At 45.1% G+C, this 17,021-nt stretch overlaps 1 protein-coding gene across 1 annotated transcript; it reads left to right on the top strand.

Moving 5' to 3' along the window:
- The first annotated feature begins 11,385 nt into the window (after window positions 1–11,385).
- On the top strand, window positions 11,386–14,921 carry LOC109876144 (C-type lectin domain family 4 member M-like). The gene is made up of 6 exons (XM_031822147.1): window positions 11,386–12,169; window positions 12,323–12,424; window positions 13,317–13,571; window positions 13,695–13,837; window positions 13,948–14,048; window positions 14,663–14,921. The coding sequence occupies exons 1-6, from the start codon at window positions 11,980–11,982 to the stop codon at window positions 14,817–14,819; spliced, it is 948 nt and encodes a 315-aa protein (XP_031678007.1). The 5' UTR covers window positions 11,386–11,979; the 3' UTR covers window positions 14,820–14,921.
- Window positions 14,922–17,021: the final 2,100 nt, after the last annotated feature.

Genomic DNA, 17,021 nt, shown 5'->3' with positions numbered 1-17,021 from the left:
CACCCACACTCAATCAAACAGAATCCAACCTCTCCACAATGGCCAAGACCAGAGAGCTGTGTAAGGACATCATGGTTAAACTTGTAGACCTCCACAAGGCTGGGATGGGCTACAGGACAATAGGCAAGCAGCTTGGTGAGAAGGCAACAAACTGTTGGCTCAATATTAGAAAATGGAAGAAGTTCAAGATGACAGTCAATCACTCTCGGTCTGGGGCTCCATGCAAGATCTCACCTCGTGGGGCATCAGCGATCATGAAGAAGGTGAGGGATCAGCCCAGAGCTACACGGCAGGACCTGGTCAATGACCTGAAGAGAGCTGGGACCACAGTCTCAAAGAAAACCATAGTAACACACTACGCAGTCATGGATTAAAATCCTGCAGCGCACGCAAGGTCCCCCTGCTCAAGCCAGCGCATGTCCAGGCCCGTCTGAAGTTTGCGGATGACCATCTGGATGATCCAGAGGAGGAATGGGAGAAAGTCATGTGGTCTGATGAGACAAAAATATAGCTTTTTGGTCTAACTCCACTCGCCATGTTTGGAGGAAGAAGAAGGATGAGAACAACCCCAAGAACACCATCCCAACCGTGAAGCATGGAGATGGAAACATCATTATTTGGGTATGCTTTTCTGCAAATGGGACAGGACGACTGCACCGTATTGAGGGAGGATGGATGGGGCCATGTTTTGCGAGATCTTGGCCAACAACCTCCTTCCCTCAGTAAGAGCATTGAAGATGGGTCATGGCTGGGTCTTCCAGCATGACAATAACCCGAAACACACAGCCAGGGCAACTAAGGAGTGGCTCCGAAAGAAGCATCTCAAGGTCCTGGAGTGGCCTAGCCAGTCTCTAGACCTGAACCCAATAGAAAATCTTTGGAGGGAGCTGAAAGTCCATATTGCCCAGCGACAGCCCCGAAACCTGAAGGATCTGGAGAAGGTCTGTATGGAGGAGTGGGCCAAAATCCCTGCTGCAGTGTGTGCAAACCTGGTCAAGAACTACAGGCAACGTATGATCTCTGTAATTGCAAACAAAGGTTTCTGTACCAAATATTAAATTCTGCTTTTCTGATGTATCAAATACTTATGTCATGCAATAAATGCAAATTAAATTCTTAAAAATCATACAATGTGATTTTCTGGATTTTTGTTTTAGATTCCGTCTCTCACAGTTGAAGAGTACCTATGATAAAAATGACAGACGTCTACATGCATTGTAAGTAGGAAAACCCCCAAAATCAGCAGTGTATAAATACTTGTTCTCCCCACCGTAGTTTAGTATTGGTAGTATAGTATTGGCATGTATTTTCAAATACAAATATTCTATATTCTAATTCTAATATTCCTACATATTTCAATCCAGGTTTGACTCATATCCAACTTTCTCTTCTGCACTGCAGGTGAAGCAGGAAGAGATACATTTTCCTTGATGGGACTTGAGGGAATGAAAGAGGTTTGTCTCCACCTGGTGACAATGTAAAGTAATGATCTCTCTGTAAAGAGGTGAGTTTATGAAGAAACAGTTCTCTCTCTGTCGCCCTCCAAGGCCAGTCTGTGTCATGGTAACGCTGCACCCTGTACCACTAAGGTGAATCGTTTGTTAAAAGAAAAATCATTGTTACAATCAGCAAAACGCCTGTCACCGGTTGTCATTTATTCCTCTTCTCTCTCTCTTACTGTCTCTCTCTTACTGTCTCTCCTTCCATCCATCCTGACCAGCAAAAAACAGTTGTAACCAGTTGTAACACCACACGCCCTGGTGTTGTAACGCTACAGACCCTGGTGTTGAAACACTACAGACCCTGGTGTTGTATCACTACACACCCTGGTGTTGTAACGCTACAGATCCTGGTGTTGTAATGCTACAGACCCTGGTGTTGAAACACTACAGACCCTGGTGTTGAAACACTACAGACCCTGGTGTTGTAACACTACAGACCCTGGTGTTGTAACACTACACACCCTGGTGTTGTAACGCTACAGACCCTGGTGTTGAAACACTACAGACCCTGGTGTTATATCACTACAGACCCTGGTGTTGTAACGCTACAGACCCTGGTGTTGAAACACTACAGACCCTGGTGTTGAAACACTACAGACCCTTGTGTTGAAACACTACAGACCCTGGAGTTGTAACGCTACAGACCCTGGTGTTGTAACACTACAGACCCTGGTGTTGTAACACTACATACCCTGGTGTTGTAACAATACAGACCCTGGTGTGGTAACACTACAGACCCTGGTGTTGTAACAATACAGAACCTGGTGTGGTAACACTACAGACCCCGGTGTTGTAACACTACAGACCCCGGTGTTGTAACACTACAGACCCCGGTGTGGTAACACTACAGACCCTGGTGTTGCAACACTACAGACCCTGGTGTTGTAACACTACAGACCCCGGTGTTGTAACACTACAGACCCCGGTGTTGTAACACTACAGACCCCGGTGTAGTAACACTACAGACCCCGGTGTAGTAACACTACAGACCCTGGTGTTGTAACACTACAGACCCTGGTGTTGTAACACTACAGACCCCGGTGTTGTAACACTACAGACCCTGGTGTTGTAACACTACAGACCCTGGTGTTGTAACACTACAGACCCTGGTGTTGTAACACTACAGACCCTGGTGTTGTAACACTACAGACCCTGGTGTTGTAACACTACAGACCCCGGTGTTGTAACACTACAGACCCCGGTGCTGTAACACTACAGACCCTGGTGTTGTATTACTACAGACCCTGGTGCTGTAACACTACAGACCCTGGTGTTGTAACACTACAGACCCTGGTGCTGTAACACTACAGACCCTGGTGTTGTAACGCTACAGACCCTGGTGTTGTAACACTACAGACCCCGGTGTTGTAACACTACAGACCCTGGTGTTGTAACACTACAGACCCCGGTGCAGTAACACTACAGACCCTGGTGTTGTAACACTACAGACCCCGGTGCAGTAACACTCAAGACCCTGGTGTTGTAACACTACAGACCCTGGTGTTGTAACACTACAGACCCCGGTGCAGTAACACTACAGACCCCGGTGCAGTAACACTACAGACCCCGGTGTTGTAACACTACAGACCCTGGTGCTGTAACACTACAGACCCTGGTGTTGTATTACTACAGACCCTGGTGCTGTAACACTACAGACCCTGGTGTTGTAACACTACAGACCCTGGTGCTGTAACACTACAGACCCTGGTGTTGTAACGCTACAGACCCTGGTGTTGTAACACTACAGACCCCGGTGTTGTAACACTACAGACCCTGGTGTTTGTAACACTACAGACCCTGGTGTTGTAACACTACAGACCCCGGTGCAGTAACACTACAGACCCTGGTGTTGTAACACTACAGACCCCGGTGCAGTAACACTCAAGACCCTGGTGTTGTAACACTACAGACCCTGGTGTTGTAACACTACAGACCCCGGTGCAGTAACACTACAGACCCCGGTGCAGTAACACTACAGACCCTGGTGTTGTAACACTACAGACCCTGGTGTTGTAACACTACAGACCCTGGTGTTGTAACACTACAGACCCTGGTGCTGTAACACTACAGACCCCAGTGTTGTAACACTACAGACCCCGGTGTTGTAACACTACAGACCCCGGTGTTGTAACACTACAGACCCTGGTGCTGTAACACTACAGACCCCGGTGTTGTAACACTACAGACCCTGGTGCTGTAACACTACAGACCCCAGTGTTGTAACACTACAGACCCTGGTGTTGTAACACTACAGACCCTGGTGTTGCAACAATACAGACCCTGGTGTGGTAACACTACAGACCCCAGTGTTGTAACACTACAGACCCTGGTGTTGTAACACTACAGACCCCGGTGTTGTAACACTACAGACCCTGTTGTTGTAACACTACAGACCCCGGTGTTGTAACACTACAGACCCTGGTGTTGTAACACTACAGACCCTGGTGTTGTAACACCACAGACCCCGGTGTTGTAACACTACAGACCCTGGTGTTGTAACACTACAGACCCTGGTGTTGTAACACTACAGACCCTGGTGTTGTAACACTACAGACCCTGGTGTTGTAACACTACAGACCCTGGTGTTGTAACACTACAGACCCCGGTGTTGTAACACTACAGACTCTGGTGCTGTAACACTACAGACCCTGGTGTTGTAACACTACAGACCCTGGTGCTGTAACACTACAGACCCTGGTGCTGTAACACTACAGACCCTGGTGTTGTAACACTACAGACCCTGGTGCTGTAACACTACAGACCCTGGTGTTGTAACGCTACAGACCCTGGTATTGTAACACTACAGACCCCGGTGTTGTAACACTACAGACCCTGGTGTTGTAACACTACAGACCCCGGTGCAGTAACACTACAGACCCTGGTGTTGTAACACTACAGACCCTGGTGTTGTAACACTACAGACCCTGGTGTTGTAACACTACAGACCCTGGTGTTGTAACACTACAGACCCTGGTGTTGTAACACTACAGACCCCGGTGTTGTAACACTACAGACCCCAGTGTTGTAACACTACAGACCCCAGTGTTGTAACACTACAGACCCCGGTGTTGTAACACTACAGACCCCGGTGTTGTAACACTACAGACCCTGGTGCTGTAACACTACAGACCCCGGTGTTGTAACACTACAGACCCTGGTGCTGTAACACTACAGACCCCAGTGTTGTAACACTACAGACCCTGGTGTTGTAGCACTACAGACCCTGGTGTTGTAACAATACAGTCCCTGGTGTGGTAACACTACAGACCCCAGTGTTGTAACACTACAGACCCCAGTGTTGTAACACTACAGACCCCAGTGTTGTAACACTACAGACCCCGGTGTTGTAACACTACAGACCCCGGTGTTGTAACACTACAGACCCTGGTGTGGTAACACTACAGACCCCAGTGTTGTAACACTACAGACCCCGGTGTTGTAACACTACAGACCCCGGTGTTGTAACACTACAGACCCCAGTGTTGTAACACTACAGACCCCGGTGTTGTAACACTACAGACCCCAGTGTTGTAACACTACAGACCCCGGTGTTGTAACACTACAGACCCCAGTGTTGTAACACTACAGACCCTGGTGTTGTAACACTACAGACCCTGGTGTTGTAACACTACAGACCCCAGTGTTGTAACACTACAGACCCCAGTGTTGTAACAGTACAGACCCCGGTGTTGTAACACTACAGACCCCGGTGTTGTAACACTACAGACCCCAGTGTTGTAACACTACAGACCCTGGTGTTGTAACACTACAGACCCCAGTGCTGTAACACTACAGACCCCAGTGTTGTAACACTACAGACCCCGGTGTTGTAACACTACAGACCCCAGTGTTGTAACACTACAGACCCCAGTGTTGTAAAACTACACACCCTGGTTTATCCAACTCAGCTATTTGAATCTCCATCTGTAAACTCTCCCTCTCTAGTGTCTTGGTAAGTTTTCCTGACCTGTCCGCTTCCTGTGTGGGTTGGAATGCAGATCCATTTCCTGAGAAATTAAGAAAGAAAGACAGAAAGAAGGAAAGAAGGAAAGAAAGAAAGAAAGAAGGATAGGAGGATAGAAGGAAAGAAGGAAAGAAAGAAAGAAGGATAGGAGGATAGAAGGAAAGACAGAAATAAAGAATGAAAGTAAGCCAGGACCAGGAGACTTCAAGGCTAGAGAAACATTTAGCTGAGTTCATCTTATCCACTTTCCCCCTCTGCCATGAACTAGGGAACAATCAGACACTTATACCTGATGAACATGCTTCAGTGAAGGACTGGAATTCCTCACATAGTCTCACAGCCCAAAGTATTTAGATTTCTGTTCTAACGTTGGAAAGCTGAACAGGCACAATTCAAGAGTGGAACCATTCATACCATTCTATACAATCTAGCTCTGTGTCTAAAGTGAGGTGAGTGGGGGCACCTGTTTTATTATTGACAGAAGTTGGGGCATATGTAGACTGTGGTCGAGTGGAGGCTGCTGAGGGGAGGCTCATAATAATGGTTGGAATGGTATCCATATCAACCATATGGAAACCACATCGTTGATGTGTTTGATACGATTCCATTGACTCCATTCCAGCCATTATTATCAGCCGTCCTCCCCTCAGCAGCCATCCAGCCTCCACTGCTGCGTAGACACACAAAATATTGTACAGTCACACTCACACACACACACATACACACACTCTCCCCTTCATGCATCCTACTGCTGTAGTGGTATGTGTGGAATTCCCTCAAAAACTTCTGACAAGCGAAGATGAGTGCATCACCGTCCCATCCAATGTGTATACCATCAGCCATCTGCCTCCGTCACAAGAAACATGTATACCATCAGCCATCTGCCTCCGTCCCATCCAACATGTATACCATCAGCCATCTGCCTCCATCCTATCCAACATGTATACCAACAGCCATCTGCCTCCGTCCCATCCAACATGTATACCATCAGCCACCTGCCTCCATCCCATCCAACATGTATACTATCAGCCATCTGCCTCCGTCCCATCCAACATGTTACCATCAGCCATCTGCCTCCGTCCCATCCAACATGTATACTATCAGCCATCTGCCTCCGTCCCATCCAACATGTGTACCATCAGCCATCTGCCTCCTTCCCATCCAACATGTATACCATCAGCCATCTGCCTCCGTCCCATCCAACATGTGTATACCATCAGCCATCTGCCTCCGTCACAAGCAACATGTATACCATCAGCCATCTGCCTCCGTCCCATCCAACATGTATACCATCAGCCATCTGCCTCCGTCACAAGCAACATGTATACCATCAGCCATCTGCCTCCGGCCCATCCAACATGTATACCATCAACCATCTGCCTCCGTCCCATCCAACATGTATACCATCAGCCATCTGCCTCCCACCCATCCAACATGTATACTATCAGCCATCTGCCTCCGTCCCATCCAACATGTATACCATCAGCCATCTGCCTCCGTCCCATCCAACATGTATACCATCAGCCATCTGCCTCCGTCCCATCCAACATGTATACCATCAGCCATCTGCCTCCATCCCATCCAACATGTATACCATCAGCCATCTGCCTCCGTCACAAGCAACATGTATACCATCAGCCATCTGCCTCCATCCCATCCAACATGTATACCATCAGCCATCTGCCTCCGTCCCATCCAACATGTGTATACCATCAGCCATCTGCCTCCGTCACAAGCAACATGTATACCATCAGCCATCTGCCTCCATCCCATCCAACATGTATACCATCAGCCATCTGCCTCCGTCACATCCAACATGTATACCATCAGCCATCTGCCTCCGTCACAAGCAACATGCAGCCTGCGGCCCCTCCCCTCTCCCCCTGACTCTCTGTCTCCAGTATTTCCTGCTGATGCTGCTGTGGCAACCGTATCCAAGGAAAACAGTCCTTTCCTGGCCGTCTGCTGGAGGCGACCAATGCCAGCACAGCCGGTGTCCAGGGTCAGAGTTGTTTCATCCAGGGAGCTCTCGTCATCACCAAGTCCCAGACTCTGGCCCCAGACTCTACAGCCAATAAACTACAGGAGGAGACAACAGGGTGTGTTCACTAGGAACCAAACAGAGCAAAACAGTATGAAACGGAACCAAACAGGGAGGGACCTAGATAAATTAGTCCAATAGAAAATCTTGTTTTCTTTGCAAAAAAAATTCCGTTTAGAGTAAACTATTTCCGTTGCAAAGCGTTTTGGACTAATGATTACGGATTCGTCGATATCCATTGCAACATGCTGCTACAAAACATACTGAATGGGAGGCTTCAGCAGAAAGCCCCATATGTACTGGAAGTGTATATGTCTGTGGGTATCTTTTTTAACCTTTATTTAACTAGGCAAGTCAGTTAAGAACAAATTCTTATTTTCAATGACGGCCTAGGAACAGTGGGTTAACCGCCTGTTCAGGGGCAGAACGACAGATTTTGTACCTTGTCAGCTCGGGGGTTTGAACTAACCACTAGGCTACGCTGCCGCCCCGTATGTGTGTGTTCTCACATCAGTGTGTATCTCCTCAGGACCTGAGGATTCAGGGAGAACACTCTACAGGATGGTTGCTGTGAGCTTTGGGATGCTGTGTGTTCTACAAGTCAATCTCAACATCTCCCTGAGACTAGTCTGTGAGTGTATTCTTGTCTAATCATTACACTCAGACTTTCACAACAAGGTCCAAATTCAGATGTTATCTGTGTACAGTAGCTAAGTTCCTCCTCTGTTACAGACCAGTTACAACAACCTGACTGACTGAAGAGAGGCCATCTTCAGGCAAAGGTTTGTTGCTAAGTTTCTCAATGTGTTCACCTTTGCTCTTCAACAGAGCAGATTCTTAATACTTTGATTCCAATTTCTACTTCCTCTCCACTGAGAAAAAAACCTGGGCTTCCTCCATTTTTAAAGTAGTCAAAGTGTTTAACTGTGTGGGTTTTCCTATGGGTTGTAGCCTCAATGGCGCTACCCACATTGTCACATATTAAGATGAGTCCTCTATCTATCACTATGGGTCAAGGTCACATTAATAGAAGGAAGAAACTGAGCTTGTAGAAAACAGCCAGTAGGGGGAGACAAACACTTAATAAAGAAGGTATTATACCCAACATGAGGGACGTTTCTGACCAGCATCACATTGACAAGCAGATTATAGACCAAACCTAAAACTGACCCTTACCTTGACCCTAACATTTACCTAATATTAACAAATTCAGAAATTGAACAGATTATAAATGTTTTATGATTTAATAAAATGATGTTATTGATGTTTAAAATAAAGCCTTTATCTGATTTAGATATCATGTTGTACTTGTGGTGACCTTATATCCATGGATGAAACGTGGCCTGTGTTTTCAGGACAGACACAGTGCATAAGACCTACATGGAATGTGAATAATGACTTTAAGGGCACGTCTCAAATGGCACCATATTCCCTGTATAGTGCACTACTTTTAACCAGGGTCGTTCACCATGTAGGAAATAGGGTTCTATTTGGGACACAGTAAGTTTAGGGAAGTTATTGCTGGAACAGCTATTGTATTGTAATTTCAGTTGATTTCAGCATGTGTTGCTGTGCCAACACATTTTAGGCCATACCACTGTTTTCCTTTAATAACAGCTTCCTGTCTGTCAGTGGTTAGTGGTTATTAGCAGACCTGGGTCACGTATTCATTAGGAGACACCAGAGCCAAATGTTTGGCAATGAAAACATGTTATTCTTATTGGACAGGTACAGTTAGTCACTCTCTGTTTGGGTTTGCTTTCTTCCGTTTGGTGCCTGATGAATAAAACCCAAATCATTTAGCTGTTGGTTGAGCTTGCCTGGCTTAATGGAACCAATAGAATAGCCCCAAACACTCAAATTATTTGACAGATTTCAAATAGGTTTTAAACCCAGGTCTGGTTATTCATTATTTTTTAAAGCATCCAGAGACATTATTAAGATACATCCAATATGTTAATCAGTGATATAGAGTAGTAAGAGATCATAATAGACGGTCTGGGTGTCTGGTGCATGTATTTGTATTTATTATGGATCCCCATTAGTTCCTGCCAAGACAGCAGCTACTCTTCCTGTGTTTTATTATGGATCCCCATTAGTTCCTGCCAAGACAGCAGCTACTCTTCCTGGGTTTCATTATGGATCCCCATTAGTTCGTTCCTGCCAAGACAGCAGCTACTCTTCCTGGGTTGCAGCAAAAATAAGAAACAAACAATTTGAACAACATTACAATACATTTACAACAGATTTCACAACACATTAAGTGTGAGCCCTCAGGCCCCTAATCTACTACAACATATCTACAACACGAAATCCATGTGTACGTGTGTGTATAGTGCATTAGTTATTGTGTGTGTGTGTGTGTGTGTGTGTGTGTGTGTGTGTGTGTGTGTGTGTGTGTGTGTGTGTGTGTGTGTGTGTGTGTGTGTGTGTGTGTGTGTGTGTGTGTGTGTGTATGTATGTGTGTATGCATGTGTCTGTGCTTATGTTTGTATGTGGGTGGAACAGTATGTGGGTGGAACTTCCCCCAGAAGAACAGGAAGTTACTCAGGAATCAGATAACAAGGTGAAAAGAAGAAGAAAGTGTCCCAAATAAAACCAGTCAGGACATGTTACTGTATAACCAGACAGGACATGTTACTGTGTAACCAGCCAGGACATGTTACTGTATAACCAGCCAGGACATGTTACTGTATAACCAGACAGGACATGTTACTGTATAACCAGCCAGGATATGTTAATGTATAACCAGACAGGACAAGTTACTGTATAACCAGCCAGGACATGTTACTGTAAAACCAGCCAGGACATGTTACTGTATAACCAGCCAGAACATGTTACTGTATAACCAGCCAGGACATGTTACAGTATAACCAGCCAGGACATGTTACTGTATAACCAGCCAGGACATGTTACTGTATAACCAGCCAGGACATGTTTCTGTATAACCAGACAGGACATGTTACTGTATCAACCAGCCAGGACCTGTTACTATATAACCAGCCAGGACATGTTTCTGTTCCACAAATCTCCATCTACAACAGGGTCAAAACCAGTTATCTTCAGACTCAGACTCTCTGTACTGGGGGCCCTTCCCTGGGTGCACGATGAGTTTTTTACCCTAGCACTACACAAGTGACTCAAAACATCAAAGCTTGATAATGAGTTGGTTATTTGAATCGGCTGTGTAGTGCTAGGGCAAAACCCAAAATGTTCGCTAAGGGGGACCCCAGGACTGAGTTTGGGAAACCCTGCTTTAAGACACTGTCGCTTTAGTCAATGAACATTGTTGAACATGTTGGAGGCCATCTATACAAAGCCAGATTTGACCATTAAGGTTTGACAGAGGTGAGATGGAGGAGAGGATTGTGGATATCTACATCACTGCAGAGACCCTGAGAGACGGTGAGACCAGCACCTCAACACATCTGCAGAAAGGCCAGTTACATGACAGTTACAACACCCTTACTGAGGAAAGAGACCAACTACAGACTAGCTAAGACAACCTGACTGCTGAGAGACCAGCTACAGACCAGTTACAACAACCTGACTGAAGAGAGAGACCAGCTACAGACCAGTTATAACAACCTGACTGAAGTGAGAGACCAGGAAAAGACCAGTTACAACAACGTAACTGAAGAGAGAGACAAGCTACAGACCAGTTACAACAACGTAACTGAAGAGAGAGACAAGCTACAGACCAGTTATAACAAGTACATTAAAGACAGACAACAGCTATAGACCAGTTACAACAATCTGACTGAATAGAGAAACCAGCTTCAGACCAGTTATAATACCCTGACTAAAGAGACAAACCAGCTACAGACCAGTTATAATACCCTGACTAAAGAGACAAACCAGCTACAGACCAGTTACAACAACCTGACTGAGGAGAGAGACCAGCTACAGGCAAGCTACAACAACTTGCCTAAAGAGAGACACCATCGACAAAGGGAAAGAGATGATTTTGAAGGTTGGTACTACATCTCGACCAAGACAAAAAACTGGAGGGACAGTAGAAAGGACTGAATGAACAGAGGAACAGCACTGAAGCCTCATTTATCAAGACCACTTAACCCATCATAGTCTAAGCCCTGTTTCCTCCGAGCTCTAAAACGGAAACATTTCCTCTCAGCCTCATGGCAAAATGTGGAGATTAGCTACAAACTGAGCAACTCCAATGCCACAACAGCAAACGACACAACATTTTTTGTATGACCATATTAATGTATTCACTAATTATCAGCATCCTGTGTGTCTAGACTTAAAGAAAAAAAAATGTCCCAACCTCAACCACCATGTTACTATTTCATCATCTTCCTCTTTTGACATTTTCCTTTTATTCTGGGGATGCCATCTTAAACAGTTAGTCTCAGACAGAGCAGAGACAGAAACAGACCCAGAAACAGACACAGGGTCAACGATAGGACCAGAACCCGAGTACAGACAGAAAACACAGTAAGTTGTTGGAGATGTCTGAAGCCATCTATGCTGAGCCAGATATGACCAAGAAGGTCAAGTTTATTAACAGAGGTGAGATGAAGGAGAGGATAGTGGATATCTATGTCAGTGCAGACACCCTGAGAGACGGTGAGACCAGCACCAAGAGAGAAGAGACAGCAGACACTGCTCCTAATAATGGACCAGGAGACCAGCACTCAGGTAACACACACACACACACACCACGCAAATAAATTACACACACAATACATTAAACAGGTGAGATTACCCTGTAGAACTACAGATTTATTTGTCCCAATCCTGGATGATACAGTAAAACACATTACCAAAGATGTTTAATAATTTGTGATTCAGTGCATATTCAGTGGTGGAGGAGACCCTCTGGAGTTGCTGCAGTGTGTCTGGGGCTGCTGTGTGTTCTCCTCCTGGCTGGGATCATAGGCCAGGCTGTCTACTGTAAGTCTACAGTATATCTATATTAAACAACAATATAAACGCAACATGCAAACATGTCTAAGATTTCACTGAGTTACAGTTCATGTCAGTCAATGGGAATAAATTCATTAGGCCCTAATCTATGGATGTCACATGACTGGCAGAGGTTCAGCCGTGGGTGGGCCTTGGAGGGCATAGGTCCACCCACTTGGCAGCCAGATTCCAACCACTGGGGAACCAGGCCCAGCCAATCAGAATGAGTTTTTCCCCACAAAAGGGCTTTATTACAGACAGATATACTCCTCAGCACACCCCCACCCTCAGACGATCCAACAGGTGAAGAAGCCAGATGTGGAGGTCATGGGCTTGCGTGGTTATACGTGGTCTGCGGTTGTGAGGCCAGTTGAACGTACTGCCAAATTCTCTAAAACAACGTAGGAGGCAGCTCATGGTAGAGAAATGAACATTCATTTATCTGGCAATGTCTCTGGTGGACATTCATGCAGTTAGCATGCCAGATTCAGATCCCTCAAAACTTGAGACATCTGTGGCAAAACTACACATTTTAAAGTGGCCTTCTATTGTCTCCAGCAGAAGGTGCACCTGTGTAATGATCATACTGTTTAATCAACTTCTTGATAGGCCACACCTGTTAGGTAGATAGATTATCTTGGCAAAGGATAAATGCTGATGAACAGGGATGTAAACACATTTGAGAGAAATAAGCTTTTTGTGTGTATGGAACATGTCTGGGATCTTTTAATTGATCTCATGAAACATGAAACATGAGACCAACACTTTACATGTTACATTTATATTTTAGTTCACTGTTTAAATAGTTCTTATAACTCAGATTTAGTAGTTCTGATGTGATCTATTTTAGTGAGCAACTTGTTCTTTATTGTTGTTGCAGACAGCAACATCTCAAAGAACTCATCTGCAGAGATAGACCAGCTACAGACCAGTTATAACACCATAACTAAAGAGAGAGGCCAGCTACAGACCAGTTATAACAACCTGACTAAAGAGAGAGACCAGCTACAGAACAGTTATAACACCATAACTAAAGAGAGAGACCAGCTACAGACCAGTTATAACAACATGACTAAAGAGAGAGACCAGCTACAGACTGAGAGAGATGTTCTTAGCGGCAGGCTTACCAATCTCAGTGAGTAAACCTACAATAATAAATTATCATTAACAACACAGACCTGATCATGAGTCTGTGTTCTTTCATTAAGTGTAGTACAGGGTGATAAGTTGAAGGAAATTAATGTTAATCCTCTTGTAGAAAAAACCTGTCCTGAAGCTTGGCAGAAGTTTGAATCAAGTTGGTACTTCCTGTCTACTGAGACTAAAACCTGGAAGGAGAGCAGACAGGACTGTCTAGAGAGAGGAGCAGACCTGGTGATCATTGATGGCAGAAATGAACAGGTGAGAGAGAGAGAGAGAGAGAGAGAGAGAGAGAGAGAGAGACAGAGAGACAGAGAGACGGTTAGTTATTAACAAACATATTAATATTTATTTATCTTTCTCAACAACAGACATTTCTCTTCAACCTCAAGAAGAGAGTCTGGATTGGTCTGACTGACTCTGATAGTGAGGGGACCTGGAAATGGGTGGACGGCACCCCACTGACCACAGGGTGAGAGATGATAACTAATCTCCATTCAACTAGGCTCCATTCAACCTTGTTCTATACATGTTATTGTCATTGATGGCATCAGTCAACAAAGTTAACTTTAAGATGAAACATGTCTGTATATTATTTAGGATTGTGATGTTCAAACTGTGAAATCTGACTGTTTTTAACCCTGTAGGTACTGGTATTAACCATGATATCTGACTGTTTTTAACTTTGTAGGTACTGGTATTAACCATGATATTTGACTGTTGTTAACTCTGGAGGTACGGTTTTAACCATGATATCTGACTGTTGTTAACCCTGTAGGTACTGGTATTAACCATGATATTTGACTGTTTTTAACCCTGTAGGTACTGGTATTAACCATCATATCTGACTGTTTTTAATCCTGTCGGTACAGGTTTTAACCATGATACCTGACTGTTTTTCATCCTGTAGGTACTGGTATTAACCATGATATCTGACTGTTTTTAACCCTGTTGGTACTGGTATTAACCATGATATCTGACTGTTATTAACCCTGTAGGTACTGGTATTAACCATGATATCTGGCTGTGTTTAACCCTGTAGGTACTGGTATTAACCATGATATCTGACTGTTTTTAACCCTGCAGGTACTGGTATGACCCACAGCCTGATAATGGTGGTGGCAAACCAGAAAATGGTGAGGAGGACTGTGTTGAGATACGCACAGATCAGAGTCCTCTGAAGGCATGGAATGACTTGTCATGTGCGGAGAATCTTCACTGGATTTGTGAGAAAGTGGTTTAACATCACCATGACAACATACTGTAACACATACAGCAGCCTTCAGTGCACAGAACGTCCTCCTTCATTCTCTCTCTCTCTCTCTCTCTCTCTCTCTCTCTCTGTCTCTCTGTCTCTCTCTGCCTCTCTCTCTCTCTCTGTCTCTCTGTCTCTCTGTCTCTCTCTCTCTCTGTCTCTCTCTCTCTCTCTCTCTCTCTCTCTCTCTCTCTCTGTCTCTCTCTCTCTCTCTCTCTCTCTCTCTCTCTCTCTCTCTCTCTCTCTCAAACACACATGCACAAGCGTGTTTTATTTGTTTGTAGTATCATATGAATAAAAGTCCTACTTATTTCCTGATTGTGACTTCCTGTGTCTCAGTAGTTATGTTTCACACATTATCAGACACAACATGAAGTTAGTACAGTAGACTCAACAGAATACATTTAACAATGAAAATGTATAATTTTGCTGTTATAATACCAAACCACACACACACACTCGTTTACATGTTTGTATGAGCAAATTAATACAATTCCTTCTTATATCCTGATTGAAGCTTCCTGTCTACCAATAGGCTAGTTATGTTCCACAAAACATTGTGGAAGTGCGATGATGCTAATCCGAGGTAATGGCGCCAAGTACAAACCTTTGTCTGCTGCATACAAGCCAAGTCAATTTAAAAACAAATCTATTTGTTCTCTTGAGGATCTTGGACCCCATCATTCTACCTGCTCTGTTTAGAAACTCAAGGTGGAGTCGGTCTCCAGTAATGTTTGCTCTGAAATGAAGCCTAGCCAGGATGAAGTGCCTGCAGCGGCAGCTACAGTCGAGACTTCCAGCCTTGGCCCTGATCATACCAGAGATGATTTTGGACGGGTAGGAGTGAGATTTTGGGAAAAAGTGGATCCCTGCTCTTTGTCCGACCCATATGTTGTGTCAAGCTGGGCTTAGAACAAATGTGTCACATTTTCGAGAAGTGGAATTGTTTATATTTTGTGTGCATCCAAAGGCAGAGACTGTTCCACATCACACATCTCAGGGCTCGACCTGTGGTGTGCTTTGCTCTGCAGAGCAGGGTGCCTCTCAAAGGACTGATCAGTGGGGTGGCGTTGAGTGTAGATCTGAAAAACAATACTTCTGGTGTTTTTTACATCCTCGGTTGGTGAGAAGTAGACCCGGTGACTGAGACTGAGAATACCCAGAATGTCTTGTTGAGCTTGAATAGAGAGTTCTTACCTGTCAGGTTAGGTTAGGTCAGCTATTTGGGGGATTGCAGAAGGATTCCAATGCTGAGGCAGTGAGGAAAGTGAGTAGGACTGGGGACAGAGATCCAGAGAGGATATTTTTTAGATTTCTTGCATTTATTGTCATGGTCATTAATTGTACTGCGCTGATGGAGCAGAAATCCCAGAAGATTGTAGTAGCGGCAGCCGTGTGAGAGATTATAGTGCAGAAGATCTACAGGGGGTTTTGTGAGAAGGGGTTCCATCCTCCACGGACGACGGCCAGATGTAGCATATGATCGGGCCAAAGTAGAGGGATGTAGTGGTGGGTGTGTTGGTGAAAGTGCTGTGTACAGGTGTAGGATCGATAGGGCCAAGTGGTGGGATGGGGTGGTGGGTGTTTTGGGGATAGTGCTGTATACAGGTGTAGGATCGATAGAGCCAAAGTAGAGGGATGGGGTGGTGGGTGTGTTGGGGATAGTGCTGTATACAGGTGTAGGATCGATAGAGCCAAAGTAGAGGGATGGGGTGGTGGGTGTGTTGGGGATAGTGCTGTATACAGGTGTAGGATCGATAGGGCCAAGTGGTGGGATGGGGTGGTGGGTGTTTTGGGGATAGTGCTGTATACAGGTGTAGGATCGATAGAGCAAAAGTAGAGGGATGGGGTGGTGGGTGTGTTGGGGATAGTGCTGTATACAGGTGTAGGATCGATAGAACCAAAGTAGAGGGATGGGGTGGTGGGTGTGTTGGTGAAAGTGCTGTATACAGGTGTAGGATCGATAGAGCCAAAGTAGAGGGATGGGGTGGTGGGTGTGTTGGGGATAGTGCTGTATACAGGTGTAGGATCGATAGAACCAAAGTAGAGGGATGGGGTGGTGGGTGTGTTGGGGATAGTGCTGTATACAGGTGTAGGATCGATAGAGCCAAAGTAGAGGGATGGGGTGGTGGGTGTTTTGGGGATAGTGCTGTATACAGGTGTAGTATGTTAATTTGATCCCCCTGTTTT

The sequence above is a fragment of the Oncorhynchus kisutch genome, unplaced genomic scaffold, assembly GCF_002021735.2.
Source record: "Oncorhynchus kisutch isolate 150728-3 unplaced genomic scaffold, Okis_V2 scaffold4075, whole genome shotgun sequence".
NCBI lineage: Eukaryota > Metazoa > Chordata > Actinopteri > Salmoniformes > Salmonidae > Oncorhynchus > Oncorhynchus kisutch.
This window is presented reverse-complemented; position numbering and strand designations above follow the sequence as displayed.

Excerpts from the sequence above, each read along its gene's own strand:
- LOC109876144 (XM_031822147.1), top strand. The coding sequence starts at position 11,980 with ATGTCTGAAGCCATCTATGCTGAGCCAGATATGACCAAGAAGGTCAAG. Across the intron at positions 13,838-13,947 it reads TTGATGGCAGAAATGAACAG|ACATTTCTCTTCAACCTCAA; the intron begins GTGAGAGAGAGA and ends TCTCAACAACAG. Across the intron at positions 14,049-14,662 it reads GGCACCCCACTGACCACAGG|GTACTGGTATGACCCACAGC; the intron begins GTGAGAGATGAT and ends TTAACCCTGCAG.